Consider the following 17,048-nt stretch of genomic DNA (forward strand, 5'->3'; position numbering starts at 1 on the left):
TTTTTTCCAAAATTTTGCTACGATAGTCAAACTTTTCACCTTGGTCTTATCCTACTACTTCTAAGTTATTGATGATAGGAAATGCAAATTGAAAGAATTACCTCGTCTTCTCTAGAGCAACCCGAAGCAGTGCTACATAGCCTTTGCCTCCACATTTAGCTGAAGCAAGCTAAGGCCAGATGGGGCCTTCAGAGCTATCCATGCCCATCTACATACAGAGTACAGTACATATTATAAGGCTCTCACACCCTATCCAGTTCCCATATTCCTCCGCAGAGATCTCCCCACAAACGTAGATCCAGTGTTATTTAACCACATGCAAAAATGCCGGGTTCATCAAGATTGGCATCCTATGGATAGCTTAGCTAGCCTAACCGCTTTCAATAATGTCATATGTACCTTGTGTGGCCTGTAACTGGGGAAAGTCCAGATTCACCGGGGTATGTCAAAGTGGAGCCCGAGGTCCCATTCCGAACGTACGTACAATTTAAGGGAATGTTGGGTCAAAAATGATACTAAATGTATTAAGTAGTAGGTTTATATTGTTCAGTAAAAGAACAATACTAAGCTTGTGTATGTTACTCTAAAACGAGCTCTGTGATTTGCTGGTTGGCTGAAACTTGGCGGCTGTGGTTGCATTTAGTTTAGCGTGGGGCTCTGACTAAGACATTTCTAGATTAGTCGCTTGCAAATGAACCAAAGGCCGGGAAATTCAATTTCAACGACACAGTTAAACATTAAACATTCCAAGCACAACAAACACCTCTTCGAACGTGGGAATCTAGCAGACAGGCAATCGATACCCGTTTCTTGGAGCAGGTGGAGATTTGCGCAGATGTTGGGGCCGAACAACAACCGGAATTTATCGAGAGCGATGAACAATGAAAATGTTATTCCCCCCGCATCACCTAGCATTACGATCCGTGCTCAGTGGACCCTAAGAGCCGGGATAGTGTTTGTGGAGAGACTCAGCGGTTTATGGGAGGGATCGGGAAATACAAATCGAGGAGTTGGATACGACTGGGTTGAGATGCCCGGGACCAAGCATCGTGTATACGGTTGACCACCCTTCACTCCCCCGGATGTAGAAACCTGAAGAAGGAATGATACCAAATGCTGGAAGCTACTGGGCCCGCACAACACGCAATCAATGTGTCTTGATCTGCGGCGCTGCCACTTCCTACATACGGGAATATGTCTGGAAGGCCCCAGCTGGGATTCCTGCATAAACAGCTCCTGGTTTGTTGCGGCCACGGGGGGTGTTTTTTGATGGGGAGGTTTTCTCCCTATGCCTGTTTTCTCTTTTTCCTTGATTTTTTTTGCTGTTAAGTTCTATGCTGCATCCGTCGTCTGTGCATGTATCACATGGTATGATCCACGGTTTTGCGCCCGGACCAGATGGATAACGGGCTGTCACAGAACCCTCGTGTTAAGGTGAGTGAGAGGAGCTAACAGCCCATGCGAGGTGGCGCATGTGGTCGTGATGGGCTTAGCTCTGCTTTTTGCTTCGATCGACATGTTTCAGCATCTGGCTGGCACGTTATATGGACGTCGGCTCTCTGCGCTTTGAAAAGGCTATGAAACCGCGAGCATCCTGCATTTCTAACCCGAAGCCAACCCGCACACGCCGTACTCTGCGAAAGCGTCGACCGTGTGATTACATGAGGATGCAATCTTCGGTTTGGGTGCAATACCTTCTAAATAAACTGGTCTGTATATGACCTGTTATCTACCGGCAAAAGCATCTCCAGTAAAGCCAGGATCCAGTGGGTAGAGTACATGCCACGTTTCACCATATTCTGTTTACTTTTTCAAAATTGCCTGGCTAGAGCTTTGTCATTAATGTAGTTCCAGTGGGGATATCACAACTTTCAGTTTTCTCTGCGCATGTTTATGAGCTTTCTTGGGCGAGCATGTCAAACCCCTGTGTCGAACGCCTTTGAAGCTGGCCTCGACGCACCACTAAATTCCGCAAACAGTCTACAACTTTTCAATATGATACATTCTTTATCGCTTATACTTCTTCCTGCTCCATAGATTCACTTTCAGTTTCTTTAAAGTTCATTCCTACCCCCCTTTCAGTCTCCACTCTCTTTTTCCGCTTTGATAAAGAACAATACTAAGACAAACAATACTAAGAACTTACGCAGGAACACCACAACTTCTCGGGCATACAGTCTAATTCCCCCCATGGGTCCCCCGTCATTCCCACTCCACTGGCGGCTTTCCACTCTGGGGAATGTATCAAATTATTGCATAGTGTTCCGCCATACGGGGTTCAAGGCGTCTAGTTGCGTGCTGTCGTGGTAGCTATTCTCCTACGACGCATAATGCCATGACTAAAGCCACGTGCAAGTGACTGAAGGTATTACAACAAACAATATAACCAATCCACCGGAGTATTTACAGTTTCAGTATTCTACTTTCCTTTGAACAGATCCCCGAATTGTACTGGGTATCCCCCTTGCAATCGCTGCCTTCACTGTTGCCCTATCTTCAATCTACAAGCTCCGGAATGAATATATAAACCTGCCTTATTTCTCTTTTTCCTCTGCCTTCTGTTTCTCTTTCTTCAAACATCAGTTACCAGAGTTCCAAACAGCGTCCCAATATTTCAACTACCAAATTTCGCAAGAGGATTATCCTTCCCTCGCACTTCCAAACAAACTACCTTCAAACAAAATGTCTCCCAATACTGCCAACATCTCCTCCCCAAAGGTCCCAGAGACCGGTAAGAATTGCTTCCATGTCTACCCTGCTTCCATAACATTACCTAACCGAACCTACCCTTCTAGGCCCGGTCTTCGTCCGCAACAGCGGCGGCCAGTGCATTGTGATGTAGATATTCTACATCACAATATGTGGCATCTGCCACGGGGGAAACATTTTGCAGAGTGCTTCGGCCTCAGTTACATTGATATAGAAAACGACCAATTCTTTTTCCTCGCGCCGTGGATGCAGGGTTCCTTCAGCTGTTCTTTTTGAGTTATGCCTGTTACTTGCATGGTTGGGATTGCCTGTGCGAAGTTATCGATGAAGAATCCAAGTTCACACTCAGAATTGAAAGGCGGCTAGGGGAATGAGAACTACCAAGGAGGTTATTCGCTATTTCCTTCCGACTGGAACTCTTTCTCGTTACCTCACCTTCAGATTAAAGATACGCAGAAACTATCGAGTCCAACGTAACCCGCCGGCTATCACATTCTAAAACTCAGAAAAGACTACCACCGACGCAACTCTACTTCCGAACGATCTTCGACGACCCCTTTGAGAAACGCAAAGCCCTTTGTATCCCCCTTTGCGACCCTTGCGGGGTTGTTTACGCGAGCATGTATCCTCTATCCTGTCTGATCTTGGCTTACAGGCTCTGTGAAATGTTGTTCCCCCCCATTTTCCTTCTCTTGTTATTTTCCTTTTCATATTCGTGATGCGAAAGTGATCGTAACCACCACCCATCCTTTTCTGTTGTTATTGTTATTCTCCTTCAATTTTTTTGTCAACCCCGACGGGAATGTTGTATTCGTACTTACATTGGATATGTACTGCTTCCTGGGCCTACTTGCATTCCTTGTTTGTCCCGAATCACTGTTACTTTTCCCAAGGCCCACGCTCCTCGGCTTTGGTTATGCAGTCTGGCTGAACATTCGGAAACATGAGGAGAGGGACCAGAAAGGAAAGAGGAATAGGGTGGCATCATGGTAATGCATGTATGAGTTGTTGTTGTTGTTTGGGGGGGGGAGAGGGGAGGGGGGGAATGTTTAAAAGAGAAGAGAAAAAGAAATGAGACGTGATTTTTTTCGCCTCTCTCTCCTATCCAACCCGGCCGTCCTCGCTCATAAATGCAAGTACACTTATCGATGATTGTCTCCCCGTTTCTCTTCAACATTCTCGTTTCGCATTGTTGTTTACCCATACCCAATCCCAGTTTTTATGACATGATGTTCCTTGCCAAGTTTCTTACCCTCATTGTGCCATATCACGACGCTCTTTTTCGTTTGTCCCCCTATTATCTTCGGATTGTTGTTATTATTTTGCCTTCTTACATAGGGGATAAGCTGGGTATGTGGATGGGCCAGTGTGGAATTCAAGGCTCCATGTTTTATGTACTGTGCTGTGCTGTGCTGTGCACAAATGACTTCAAATGACATGTACATGTGATACATAAACAACCATCTACTACCTACCCCACTGGCGGGTGTTGTTTAACTCCTTTACTCATTGAATTTTTGTATTTTTAGTAAGCAATGAGTGGAATTAATTGAGTTAGTAGATGCAATATTACATTAAATTGGGCGGGGAAGCTTCATTATCTTTTTTCTCTTGCTTTCTTCCTTCCTTTTCACATTTCTTTGTTCCCTTGCTCATTGTATAGTACAAGGGTATTTTGGGGGTCATAAACGCAATACAAAGACGCAGAGAGGAGAATGACAGTAATGATAATAATAATAACGGTAAAAGTTTGTACATGGTGGTATAGGAAGTGTTTAATCCAAAATGTATCAAAAAACAGAATTAACCTCAATCGCAGGGCGTCTTATGGTGTATATGGTGGAGGCTTCTCATCGTCAATGCCTAAACGTCTAATATCGGGAAGATCTTGTAGCGTAAACTCGCCGTCCTCATCGGGGTCGAGTAAGCTTTCGGCGGCACTTGAGTAGCGCTCTGTGGACGGCGAGCTGGGGTAAGTTTCGGTGCTGATATATGGTTGATCCTTTGAAAGGGGTGGTGACGTTTGTTGATCTGGGCTACGTTGCTCATCGTCTGCTGCTGCTGCTGCTGCCGCTGTAGGAAGAAGAGAGTCGAAATGGGGCGGTGGTATTTGGGGTGGGTTGGCAAGCTTAGTTTTTTGGAGTAAGTAGTCGGTTTAGTAACTAACTAATTTGGCAGTGAAAGGAGTAAAATGTAGGGGGTGTAGGATAGAATATGCATTGGGCTCGCGAGATAAGGGAACTACCGATTTCCTCACTTACCATATCGTCGTCTTGGAGACGACGTCTACTGTCACTAGCTTCACCCGATATTATCTCGGGCAGCGCGTTATCTCCCTGAGCACAACGACCAGCAGCAACGGAAGCAGAAACAGGATCCTCAATACCTCTGGCTGGCCCCGTCATTACCCCTATCCCCACCCCTATCCCCACCCCTATCCCTAACCCCTTGATCCCTCTAACCCTCTCCCGCTCCTGCTCCCGCTCCCGCGCCTCAATCTCCGCAAAATTCCTCGCCTTGACAATCACCTCCTCCCCCTCATTCACCTTCCCAACCAGCTCCCCATCCTCCCAAATCCCATTCCTCAACCACAGCCCGGAAAACTTCGCCTTCGCAATCCGGCATCCGTCGATATCGCAATCATTCAAACACGCATCCTTAACCGTACTCTGGGAGATTTTTACGTTGTTGAGTCTGCTCCGGCTAATCGTGCACGGTAATGGGCCGACGATGGAGTCGCGGATGTCGCCTTTGTTGACTTCGGTTTTGGTAGTATTAGTAACGGGATTTGGTATGGTGCTATTATTATTATTATTAATATTAATATTATTAATATTATGGTTGCCGTTGTCGTTGTTGTTATTGCTGTTATCGTCCGACGTGCACAGGAATTGCGCGTTTTTCAGCTTGCTCTGAGAAATGCGCCCTGTGCCTAGTATTGTTGAGCCGCGCACTTGCGAACCCGAAACGTACTCTGCGTTCGACGTGGTGGTCCTCCGCATGCTGCAGCAGTCGATGTTGCTGCCCGAGATGGTGCAGTGGGATACATGGCTCTGCGAGATGGTGCTCATGCCATTCCCGCCGCTGCCCCCACGGCTGCTGCCTTCGTTAATATTGCTACTACCTGGATCTGTGGTTGATTTATTAGATTTTACAGTCGAGTGTCTGATGAATGTGTGTCGGATTGCTGTTGCGGGGCTTAGGCTGTCTAAGGTGATGCCGTAGAGGTGGGAGTGGCTGATGACAGGGTGATATGTGGCGCTGTTTGTGGGGAGTACGGTAACGGAGGTGAGAGAGCTGTGTTTTGCTGTAGAGATTTTGTGAGATCGACTGGATTTCATGGTTTTGATATGCTTTGGAGGGGGGGGGGGGAGATGGGTAAAGGTTTCGCTGGGAGGGAGGAAGAAATGGGGTGTTATCGCATCAATGTGATGGGTTGAGTTGAGGAATTGACGACCGACTGCAGCACACTGAAGTTGCGCCGCTGTGGTGTGGTGTGGGGAGCTCGAGGAACAAAGTGATTGCGCTGGGATGAGATTGAGGGTCTAAATTATATATCCAAATGGCGATAGTTGTCCGACAGCAAAACACAGCAGAATGACCACTATGCCCTATGGTGGTTGATTATCATGAAATTTGTTTCTTGAGAAAAATGAACCGACTTTCACTGCCACACTCTAACTATGCCGTCATGTCATGCAATGCCGTAACTGGGGATGGATTCTCGGTAAGGCTGCTTTACGAGCCTGCCAAGGATGTTTGAGTCACCAAACCGCCGAAGAGCTGTGTCTTATTGGCAGTCACATACAAGGTTTGAACAGTGCAAGATTTGGGTTCGCAGTTGAACATCTGGGAAACCCGAAAGGGAAATCACCCCGCAACAATGTATTGGATAACTACCTAGCACGGAGCATGCCGAGTATGATGCGTTGACTGCGATGACTGAGGAACGGAAAGTCGGGGTCACCAGCGTAACTAGTTACTCGGCTCGGCTCCGGGTTTAAATAATACGACGCGGAGGAACCATAGAAAAAGCCGAGCTGAAGACATGACCGATCTGTCGAAACCGAACTAATAATATAACAAACTCTCTCTACCTAACGGGGAAATAACTAACACATAGCTAGAACAGAAAACTAAAATATAAATTCGACACAAAAATATCATATCATACCGCATTCGTTTCCAGTTAGCCAGCTCCTGTCGCATATCTCATATCTGAACCAAAATGAAAACTGTACTCGCAACGCACACTTATTCATGAAAAACAGATCCCTTCTGGGAGAGATCAATAACGGGCCAAAACGGCTCTTACCAGAATCTTCAAAAAGCATACATCCACTCCACCCTTACTTGGCATCTTTGAAAGCAAACGCAACTCCCCTTTTCACCCTTCACCCTGGCCACCCAACAGCCCTGCCGAACCCTCCTCAATCTCCCCAATAATATGTAACACCAACTCAGCCGCTCCGTGGCCCATCTGTTCTGCCTCATCACCAACCTCCATCTCGACCCGTGCCTTGATCTCCGCGTCTGTCGATATATGCTGCGCGAAGGTCATGAGTGGAACGAGGAAGTTGGATTCGAAAGCAGGGTGGAGTTTTTGTATTTGTAACCGCTCGAAGAGGGCTGGGGACTGGGTGAGGAAATAGTAGAGGTTTAGGATGGAGAGGTAGTAGGGGAGCAGATGTTGAGTAAATGTCATCCAGGTGTTAATGAGGTCTTCGGTTTTGGCGGTCCCGAGGGCCAGCCAGTCGGCCGGGATGGGTTTGTAGATGTGCTGGAAGAGGATGGCGAAATGGTTGGGGTCCGTGAAGATGTTTTCTTTCTGGTCTGGTGGTGCATTTAGCGCGGCTGCTGGAAGGAGTTCATCCTTTAGCCATCCTATTGCTGGTTCTCGGGCATACTGCAAATCTTCGTTCTCGAGGATTTTGCTGATGAGATTAAATCGTGCAGTTGGGTCGGGATTGCTGTGGAATATTGTTGATGGAACACGGGCCATCCGGCTAAAACTACGGAAACCAGGTGCACGGGCACAGGCCGTGAGCTGGATGATGAGTTGGCTAAATTCAGTTTCATTTTGAGGGGCTGAAACTGGGTTACAACTGGCAATCACGGCTAGGGATAAGAGCGAATCGACGAGGGCTTCGGGTTCTTCCATCATGGTTGAATATGGAGATTTGCTTTCTCCAAGGAAATTCAAAAATATGGCGGCAAGATCAGGGAAGACAGGAATGGGTTTTACTGGCTGGCCGGAAGAGAGAAGTTTATCGGCGGCAGACCGAGCTGCCAGCAGCAGTAGACAGCCATGTCTTTGAATGGGGACATCGTTCGGGTGTTTCGGAGTCTCTTCAAAGTCTAGAGGAAGTGGTTGCTGGTCACCAGGCTTCGAAATGATATCCAGCAGTTCCTTTGTTTCTAGGTCAAAATCTCGCGATAGTGCCTGGACACAAGAAATTAGAAATGAATCCGCGAAACGAACAAAGAATATAACTAATGGGAGTGGGACAAAACATACGATAATCTTCCCAACAGTCATATCCCGCTCTTTCAATCGTCCATCCCTTCCGAACTCCTCAATTAAGCTTAACGATGAGTGCATCCGATTCTTCGTATCCAATTTCTCCTGTAATCGAAGTGCCCACTGCATGCCTGCAGGCGCCTCATTAATACAATGCAAGAGATATGTTTTCAAAAGCTCAACAAGCCCAAACTGCATAAGTCTCTTTACCATAACACCTTCCCCGGATGCTGCAGTCCCAGGATGCGATTCAGCCTCAGGATCCGGCGCAGACTCTTGTGTGGTCTGCGGCAACAATGATTCACTTGTAATCCGAGGCGGTAGACGAGGACGCTTCTTGCCAGCTATGTCTCTGAAGAATTCTAGCACTGCCGCTGTTGTTTCCACCGTTGGGAAAGCAGTGTATGCTTCCAGCACGGCTTGGAGGGAGGTTGCAACGAAACGGCTGGGGTACTTTGTTTGGATGCGGGAGTGGAGGACCGAGAGCATGGAAAGAAGGCAGTTGAATTGCAGGATGTGCACTGGGACTTTGGGTGTAGCTACTGACTTATCGTCTACAGCTTCATTGTCGTTCACACTGGGTTTCTCCTCCAGATTAACCTCCCCAATGGTTTCGCTGATTCTCTTTTCGTCCATTTCGTCCTTCGCTTCTTCCTCATCTTCTTCGACGGGCTCCAACTTCATCAATGAATTCGAAACCCGCAAAATAACCTCTCGCGGATTCCCCAGCCTAGCCACATCTTGTAGACATTCCTGAGATGCCGGAATCATAGGAAGAAGCAACTGGACCAAGTCCCAGCCTATATTTATCGTCAGCTTCTCATCCTGGAGCAGATTGTGTAGGATCGGCAGGCGTTCGGGCGTCAATTGGTATTCTAGAATTGTGAGATAGGTCAGGTAGTCTGTTTCGGGAGGGAGAGCCTTGACGAGAGGGTCATCGCGTTCATCAGTTGCCATGATGGCGGTAACTCTGGGATGTGAGAGGTTCTTTCTATACGCGCATCAGTACTCCGTACGATGCAGGAACCTAGGACAGATAAAATGTACGCGTCAGTTTGGCCACCCCCACTAAACCACGGAGTTAACAAAAAACTGGTAGTTGAAGGATGGAGAGGGCGCGAGTACTATAGAGGAGAGGATTGATAAATATAGAATTAACTATGTCCAAGTCAAATAATCAAACGTACTAAATCTCAAAAAAAATTCGTTATTTCTAGAGGTTGATCCCTGGGTTGATTCAAGGTAACTAACTAGCTAACAAAGTGAAACCCAACGTCGGACAAGGGATGACGTAATAACAATGTGTCCGAGCATCGACCATCGTCCTTCCCCGCACCAATCACGCCACGATTTCTTTGTACTCAGTAAGGTAAAGATATATATTCCTCTCTCTAAAATACTGCATAAATACCGCAAGAAGGAAATCAATTGACATATCTCCTCACAATGGCTGACTATTATAAATATCATTATATCTCCCCAATGCCATCCTCGTCAATTCTTCCATCTCCCGACCCAAAAACCTATTCGGATCAAGAGCCTTGAGCACAACCTCATCATCGCCACTAACCTCACCACTCTCATCGTACCGCCGGAGAATTTCCCGCGCAAGAATCGACGCAACACCAGCTGCATGAGATACCCACACAGCAGCGCAGAGCCACAGGTTCTGCACATCCCCCACCTTCCCCGCCAAGGGTAGATTGTCCGGCGTGACCGAGAATATACCATTGAACGGCCTCTTCTTTTCCGTAGCGATCTCCTCGTCAGTGCATCCATCCGTCGTCTGGAACAGCTCGCCGTTTTTCAGACATGTTCTGGCCCCCTCCGCAAGCGCAATTTCGAACGTTTTAGGCCAGCTGCCCAACGCGGAGTTGAAAGGGTCGGTGATTTGAATTGGTGGGTGGTCGTAAGTGCCCATCCCGTCGTTTGTGCCGTGATCGCGCGCGTAAACCGTTCGTTCAGGCCAGCGGACGAATGGATAAGGAGGGCCTTGTCTGGGTGCCCGGGTAGGGGTGAAAGTGTATGGATGCGCGACGGGGGTGATGGGAATGGGCGATTTAGTTATAGGGTTGCCAGACGATGACGCGGATGAGGCGTCATTTAGTAAAAAGCGCGTCCATATTCCCGTCGCGAGAACGATGCGGCTCGTAGAGCAGACATTTAAGGGTCCTTCAGATGTTGAGATCGTTTTGATCGCTCCATGATCTCCCACTTCCAAACCTGTCACACCAGCTTGGACAAAGAAAGCGCCGTTTTCCGCGGCCTTTTGGCGAAAGTATGCCGTAATAATCTTCGGGTTTGCAGTCCCATCAGAGGCAAAATGTAACGCAGCCTTGGTGGTATCCGTCTTGACGAAATCAGGCGCCAGCGCTGCTGCTTTCTCCACGGTAATCATCTCAGATGGTAAACCCGCTGCTAACGCATCGGCACACCGTCGCTTTAACCGTCCCACACCAGGTTCCGTAGCTGCCAACTCCATACCCCCTACGACATCAAACCCATTGGGGACGGTAAGGTATTCCCGCACACTGTCCATTGCCAACTTGGTTTCTATGGCAGAGTCGTTGTACTGTCCCACAAATCCTGGGGCGTAGTTGGTTGAGCCTAACAGGGACCCGAGAGATTTCTCCAAAACCACGATCTTGGGAATCCCATTTTGGGCAGTGGCAGATTTGCTGAGATAGTATGCTAGAGATGAACCGACAATGCCCCCGCCTACGATGAAGATGGAGTTTTCTGTGGTGTTCTTTTGGATGGTGGAAAACGGAGTTGCAGGCATGGCTTAAGATTCAATTGAGGATTCGGTATTGGGAGGAAATGAAGAATCTTCAATAACGTAGCGGATGGTATGTAGTCCCTGCAGAGAGAATTATGCACGATGAAGAATAGATGAGAGAGACCACAGCGGGAAGTATCTACGTACACTCAGAGCGAGTGTGGGGGTGGGTGCCTACCAACTTTTATATGAGCGGAATGTCAACAAACAGCCATGGAGAATTCGACGTCTCACCTTGTGCTCAGTAAATGAAAGCTAGAGGGAGAAGAGATCCATTGAACACGAGGCTTTTGACGCCCTACATAGGAGATCGCTCAAACCACCTCCGCTCGGTTGCCCTCGGTATCACACGCCATTTATCGCGTTTGCATCATCATGGATGCAGGAAAGAGTATAGTCTTGTCTTGATCTAGAGCATTATTTTCCTCTGCAATCGCAGACCCAAGAAAGGCCGGCTCCGCTCTGTGTGTTGATGCTGATTTCGCTCGCTCCTGCTCGAACAGGGGCAGCAAACACGCCCTATGACATCAGTAGCCGTTGTCTTGGATCGTCCAAGAGGTTGACGTGTACATGTGTACTTGCCAATCTGTAAGGTTGGATTCGAAGTCCATCGGGTCAATTAGAACGATTCAATCCAGATCTATTGCGACTCGCGCATGTTGAAAAATAAGAAGTCATCGAGTAAAGATATGGAAGGGTCGCTATCCCAACCGCTTTGTCGTTGCGGGGATAGGTGTTCGTTCAACGCCTGCAGGAAAATAGCCCGCGCCCCTGTAGTTGGGGCTGTATAAAGAATAATTATTGGCATATTTTGCTTTGGAAATTTTGTTAGGTCCAAGATCATTCATTATTATTATTGCGATGCATGTATGATGTATCCCACATAACTTCGATTGTAACTCATCATGGCGATTAAAAATATCTTAATGCACACGAGCCTCTGTGTGCAAAGACATTGTGGAGCTAAGCTCAAAACAGAAGACCCTGCAAGATTGATTTTACAGCTTATTATTAATAATAATAGAAGGAATAGAACTGTAAAAACATATAGAGATTCATTTTTCAGTGCAAAAGCATCAGCTAACTAAGCAAGGAAAAAAATAAAAAACACTTCACTCTGTCTCATCAGCTTATATATCATTCTTAAGAACAGTTTAAGTGATTTGAAGAAGACTTATAATAGTTCTGAATTTAATCTTCAGAGCTGTATTCTTCTTACACAGAGTCTCATTTTCAATATAAAGAGTTAAAATCTTAATATCATAATCATCAACTAACTTAACACTTATTACTTATTTTTTCAAGACTCTAGTCTCTGTATTCTCAGCTGCAGAGTGCTTCTTAAATAAACTCTTCTTCTTAACTTTCTTTCTCTTTTTATTCTTCTACTTCTTTTCTTTCACTTTATCATTCTTCTTACTGATATTGATTATATATAACTATTAGTTAATTATATTGAAATTGATATATTTTATATTGAAAAGTGACTCACTTCTATAATAAGAGTAGTAACTTTCAGTGCTATTATAATAATAACTGATACAAGCTTCATAATATTAATTCAGAGTGCTGATACAGATAATAAAAGAGTCTTCTTCTCTGACATAGTAACTGCAGAGAACTGTAAAAACAGCATCACAGAATTATAGAAGAAGAGCTTTATAATTTATATTAATTTTTATATTAATCTGATAACTCTCTTATAAAACTAACTTATAAGTATAGAGTAATTTGATGAGAGTCTGTAGCTTCTTTAATAGCTTCTTAGATATTCTTTCAGTTAAATAAGTCAATAATTAACTTGATAATCTAGAACTAATAGATGCAGCAGAGACAGATGTAGACATAGATATAGAACTGAGAATAAGATTAATAGCTGACAGCTCAGTAGACTGAACAAGATTGTTAAGAACTATACTAACTGTTAGAATTATAATTTTCATCATTTTAAAAATCTTACTTATAATAAATGTGTTTCAAGATATTGTTTTCAGCTATAATAATAGTATTGATAATTTTTTGAACTTCTGATAAATTAATAGAGATAAATGATATGATTTCTGAAAAAAAAAAAAAAAAAACAGCTGATAGAGATGAGAGATGAGAGATAAAATGAATTCTTTAAAGAGAAAGAGAATACTCTGAGATTCATTTACTTCTTCTTATATATGTATTGATAGCTGTAAGAATTCAATATTTCTTATTATATAATACAATATAGATCTCAATAACACAGGTCTTAGAAGATTCTCAATCTCTCAGATTAAAAATGTTATTATATTAAATCTAAGCTATATAGATTAATATTCAGATTATTTTAATATTTTCTATAAACTATTAACTACTCATTCTCAGATTCAGTGATTATAATAGAATTAACTGTAATAGATTTATCAAATTCAATGATTGAATACAGTGAATCTGTGAGTAGAATAGATGAAGAGAATGATAGAATAGAGAATGAAAAACTTACAGTAATGAAGAATAAGTGAATGAGTAGATTAAATATAAATCATGAAAAAGATGAAATAAAGAGTGAATGAAGCTATATAGAATATAGATTAGCAGAGATCTATAAAAAGAAAAGAGATATAACTTAGTTATCTATTAACTTTGATATCTTATATAATCAATCTCATATATCTGTATACTTCTACTTACTTCATTATCAGGCTGATGAAATCTGAAATAATTAAAGAGTTATTTAAACAGAAGATCTTGATATATTTTAATCTGTGAAATCATAACATATATGAGATCAGTCTGAAATTCAGTCTCAGAAATATCAAGAATGATCTGATCAAGTGATAATTCTTAGAATTTATGAATAGTAATAGTATATATAACTGTAATAGAGAACTGTGTGCAGCTGCAGACTTAATTAATATGAGAAAAGTCATGACAGCTGTAGAAGATAGACACAAGTTTAAGATTCTCTCATTTCAAATAAGCAGAGCTGTTATATTTGTTAAAATTAATTAGCAGTATAAATAAAGAATCTTGACAGAGATTCTTTATATCTGAACTTTATACAATGTTATAAAGAATCTTAAGAGCACTGTTAATAAGACTACAGTCTGTTTAAATATTCTGTAAAAGTATGATTTAACAGCTGATAAAGAGAGAAAGATTCTGATGAAGATTATCAGTCTTATCAGAATCTAACTAAGAAGTATCTATATCAATATTTATGATCTGAATATTAATAACAGATTGTTTACAGCTTTGAATAGCATTATTATTATAGATATAAATATAACACTTCTTTATATAAATGTGAATTGCATTCTCAAAGATCAGAGCTTCATGAGAAATAAGAGTCTGTACATACTTTGAAAGAAACTCTTAATCATTCAGAGTTAACTGATCAAGATAAAGATTTTTCAAGATCTTACAGAACTGACAGCTGATAATATCTTCACTTACTTATCATTGAATCATAGTAAGTTGAATAATTTTACTAAAAGCTAAGTAGATTTAACAGCTCTGAATGTCTTCTTTATAATTAATACATCTGTTATAATAGAGCAGAGTTTGAAAAACAGATAAAAGTTAATAGAAATCTTCACTGAGAATGACACTGAGATTATTAAAATAAGTATTCTTATAAGAGAATATATAATAACAGGTCTGATCAATTTATGAGAGTTGCTGTAAATCAATCATTAACTTTTCATTAATTAATAGATAGTGAATATTCTTAAAAAGAGTCTGCAAAGATCAAAGATTTTGAGAGTTGAGTAGTTCATATAATATGTTCTTATATATGAGAAGCTGAAATAACACATACAAGGTTTGAGTGTTAATGAAATGAGCAGCTACATCAGTTGACACAGCTTGAATAATTGAGATTAAAAGATCTTGAGCCTCTGCAAGATTTTGAAAAGTTGTAGATAAAATTATAATCAGATAAGTTTTATTAGTGTCATCTTCATTATCTAGATTAATTAGTAAAGAATTCAGAGATCTGCTGTTAAGAATCTCAGTATAATAATAGAGAATAATGTTATGAAGAAGACATTGATCAGAGTCTAGAGTCTTGAGTAAGTGTCACGCTCCCGGCCGCGTCAAGGCCCTGTTGCGGTTCCACACGGCTCATCACTTCCATGCGGATGATTCCATTCTGTCTGAACCGGTTTCCAACCACTCTATGACATCATTCAGATATATCATAGAAAGATTCAATTGATGAATATGAGAACCTCACTTCTATATAAGGTCAGCAGATTACTCTTCCTTGACAATGAGGCATCACTGAGATATCACTCCAGTTATTCTCGCTCATGAAATGAGAGAAGAGTATTCACTCATTATCTATATAGAATAGCTAGATACTGACTCTTCATCAAAGAAGTCAGTGATTCATTTTACTGCTACTGAAATATACACAAGAGTTACTGCATGTCTTATATAATCTTCTTAGTATACTAAGTATCATATCTGTGATATTCTCACAATAACTCTGTAGTCTATGAGCTTGCTATTCAAGCAAGATAGTCAAGCTCACTCATACAGCTTCTCAAACAACTACTTCTACATATCATCATCAACTAGTCACTGCTTCAGTTTCACCACATTACAATTCAAATCACTCAACCTGATTACACATTTGAATCAGTCAAGCTCTAACAGACTGATATGGCCTCACACACTCACACTGGGACTGACTCAACCCCACTCTCTGAGGGAAATACTACATCATTTCCTAGAGTGCATACATCTCTACTCTGGCAGAAATCTGAGATTCCTGAACTCACTGTGCATTTTAACATGAGCTCTTCAACTACTCTGTCACTGTCACAGCCTCTACACACCTACATCTATTATGGAGATAGAGAGATTAAGGTCAGAGATTCACTGAGATACAAGGGAAACATCTTGTCTGAATTTCACAGCTTTACTCATATTCTTGAATGAAAATTCCACCTTAACCTGAGCCAGTATAATACTCATGAGATACAAGTAATATATGCTGTCAACCTCCTTGAAGGCATCTCTGCAACTACTTGAGCCATCAAGAAGAGAGAGCTTGAGTGTATCAATACTGTCATGACTTGGAAAGAATTCAAGAACTTTCTACTGAATCAAATTGAAGATCACTGTAATTGCAGCTTCACAGCAGTGCAGCAGTTCAACTCATTACATCAATGAGATGATGAAAATCCTTTCAATTTCAACACAAGATTCAAAGAATATTGGGAGGAATTGACTGATGATTTGAATCAATTAAAAACACAGCTTTATCTCATGAAGCTGACTCATAAAGTGCAGACAATGATATCACAGTATCAGAGTTCATCAATCAATTGCACTGAGCTTGTCAATCTGGCTTTCTGAATCTATTTGAATAATCAATTCTCTGAGAAAAAGATCAACAAGACCTCTTCTAAGTAATCAATGATGAGATCTAAACAGCACTGTGATAACTTCAGTGCAGAGAAAGTAAAGAAGAATTCTAAGTATTCTGATTCTTCACTCACTGTGAAGAAATGTTAAAAAAGATTTGACAAAGATCTCTGTTTTAACTGTGAAGCTGATGATCACTATGTCAGTGATTATAAGAAGCTGAAGAAGGGAAGAAACTGAGAAGATATCTTCTCAAAGTTGACTTCTCTTCTAGCAAACATATTCACAGAAGATAAAGAAGAGAAAGAAAAGAATTAATAATTCTCATATCTCTGAGTCTATGTTACAATCACAATGTATACTCTGAATGAAGAGATATCAGTGAGATGCCTACTCAACTTCAGAGTGAATATTAACTTTATATTCTATTTCTTTTCTTTGATGAAGAATTGAAAGAAGATAGATCTGTCAGATCATGTGAAATTTACAGATGGAATGAAATGCCACTGTTTTAACATAATTTAAGCAAAATATGTGATCACAGACTCAGAAGAAACCTTCAAGAAGAGTAGTCTGCTTCTTCACACAGTCAATATCATAGATGAGAACATTATTCTAGGTCTTCTGTGATTGAGAGAAAACAATTCTCTCATTGACTGAGTCACTCAGATGTGGCAGTATCACCTCACTGAT

The 17,048-nt window shown here is 42.3% G+C and overlaps 4 protein-coding genes across 4 annotated transcripts; 1 reads left to right on the top strand and 3 right to left on the bottom strand.

Annotated features, from left to right (window-relative positions):
- Positions 1 to 386: 386 nt before the first annotated feature.
- BDCG_01251 (uncharacterized protein) lies at positions 387 to 4,423 on the top strand (the record flags this gene model as incomplete). Its single annotated transcript, XM_045416756.1, has 4 exons — positions 387 to 440; positions 677 to 1,766; positions 2,151 to 2,731; positions 2,796 to 4,423. 2 exons carry the CDS (start codon positions 387 to 389, stop codon positions 1,061 to 1,063), a joined length of 441 nt encoding a protein of 146 aa, XP_045272410.1. The 3' UTR covers positions 1,064 to 1,766; positions 2,151 to 2,731; positions 2,796 to 4,423.
- Positions 3,909 to 6,138, bottom strand: BDCG_01252 (uncharacterized protein). The gene is made up of 2 exons (XM_045416757.1): positions 4,971 to 6,138; positions 3,909 to 4,837 (listed from the first exon to the last, which is right to left on the bottom strand). Exons 1-2 carry the CDS (start codon positions 6,048 to 6,050, stop codon positions 4,535 to 4,537), a joined length of 1,383 nt encoding a protein of 460 aa, XP_045272411.1. The 5' UTR covers positions 6,051 to 6,138; the 3' UTR covers positions 3,909 to 4,534.
- A 936-nt stretch (positions 6,139 to 7,074) lies between these two features.
- Positions 7,075 to 9,187, bottom strand: BDCG_01253 (uncharacterized protein; the record flags this gene model as incomplete). Its single annotated transcript, XM_045416758.1, has 2 exons — positions 7,075 to 8,152; positions 8,228 to 9,187. The coding sequence occupies 2 exons, from the start codon at positions 9,185 to 9,187 to the stop codon at positions 7,097 to 7,099; spliced, it is 2,016 nt and encodes a 671-aa protein (XP_045272412.1). The 3' UTR covers positions 7,075 to 7,096.
- Positions 9,188 to 9,671: 484 nt separating this feature from the next.
- On the bottom strand, positions 9,672 to 11,053 carry BDCG_01254 (N,N-dimethylglycine oxidase; the record flags this gene model as incomplete). Its single annotated transcript, XM_045416759.1, has 1 exon — positions 9,672 to 11,053. The coding sequence occupies exon 1, from the start codon at positions 11,010 to 11,012 to the stop codon at positions 9,672 to 9,674; it is 1,341 nt and encodes a 446-aa protein (XP_045272413.1). The 5' UTR covers positions 11,013 to 11,053.
- Between the last annotated feature and the right edge of the window lie 5,995 nt (positions 11,054 to 17,048).

Source organism: Blastomyces dermatitidis (assembly GCF_000003525.1).
Source record: "Blastomyces dermatitidis ER-3 genomic scaffold supercont1.1, whole genome shotgun sequence".
NCBI classification, from domain to species: Eukaryota; Fungi; Ascomycota; class Eurotiomycetes; order Onygenales; family Ajellomycetaceae; genus Blastomyces; species Blastomyces dermatitidis.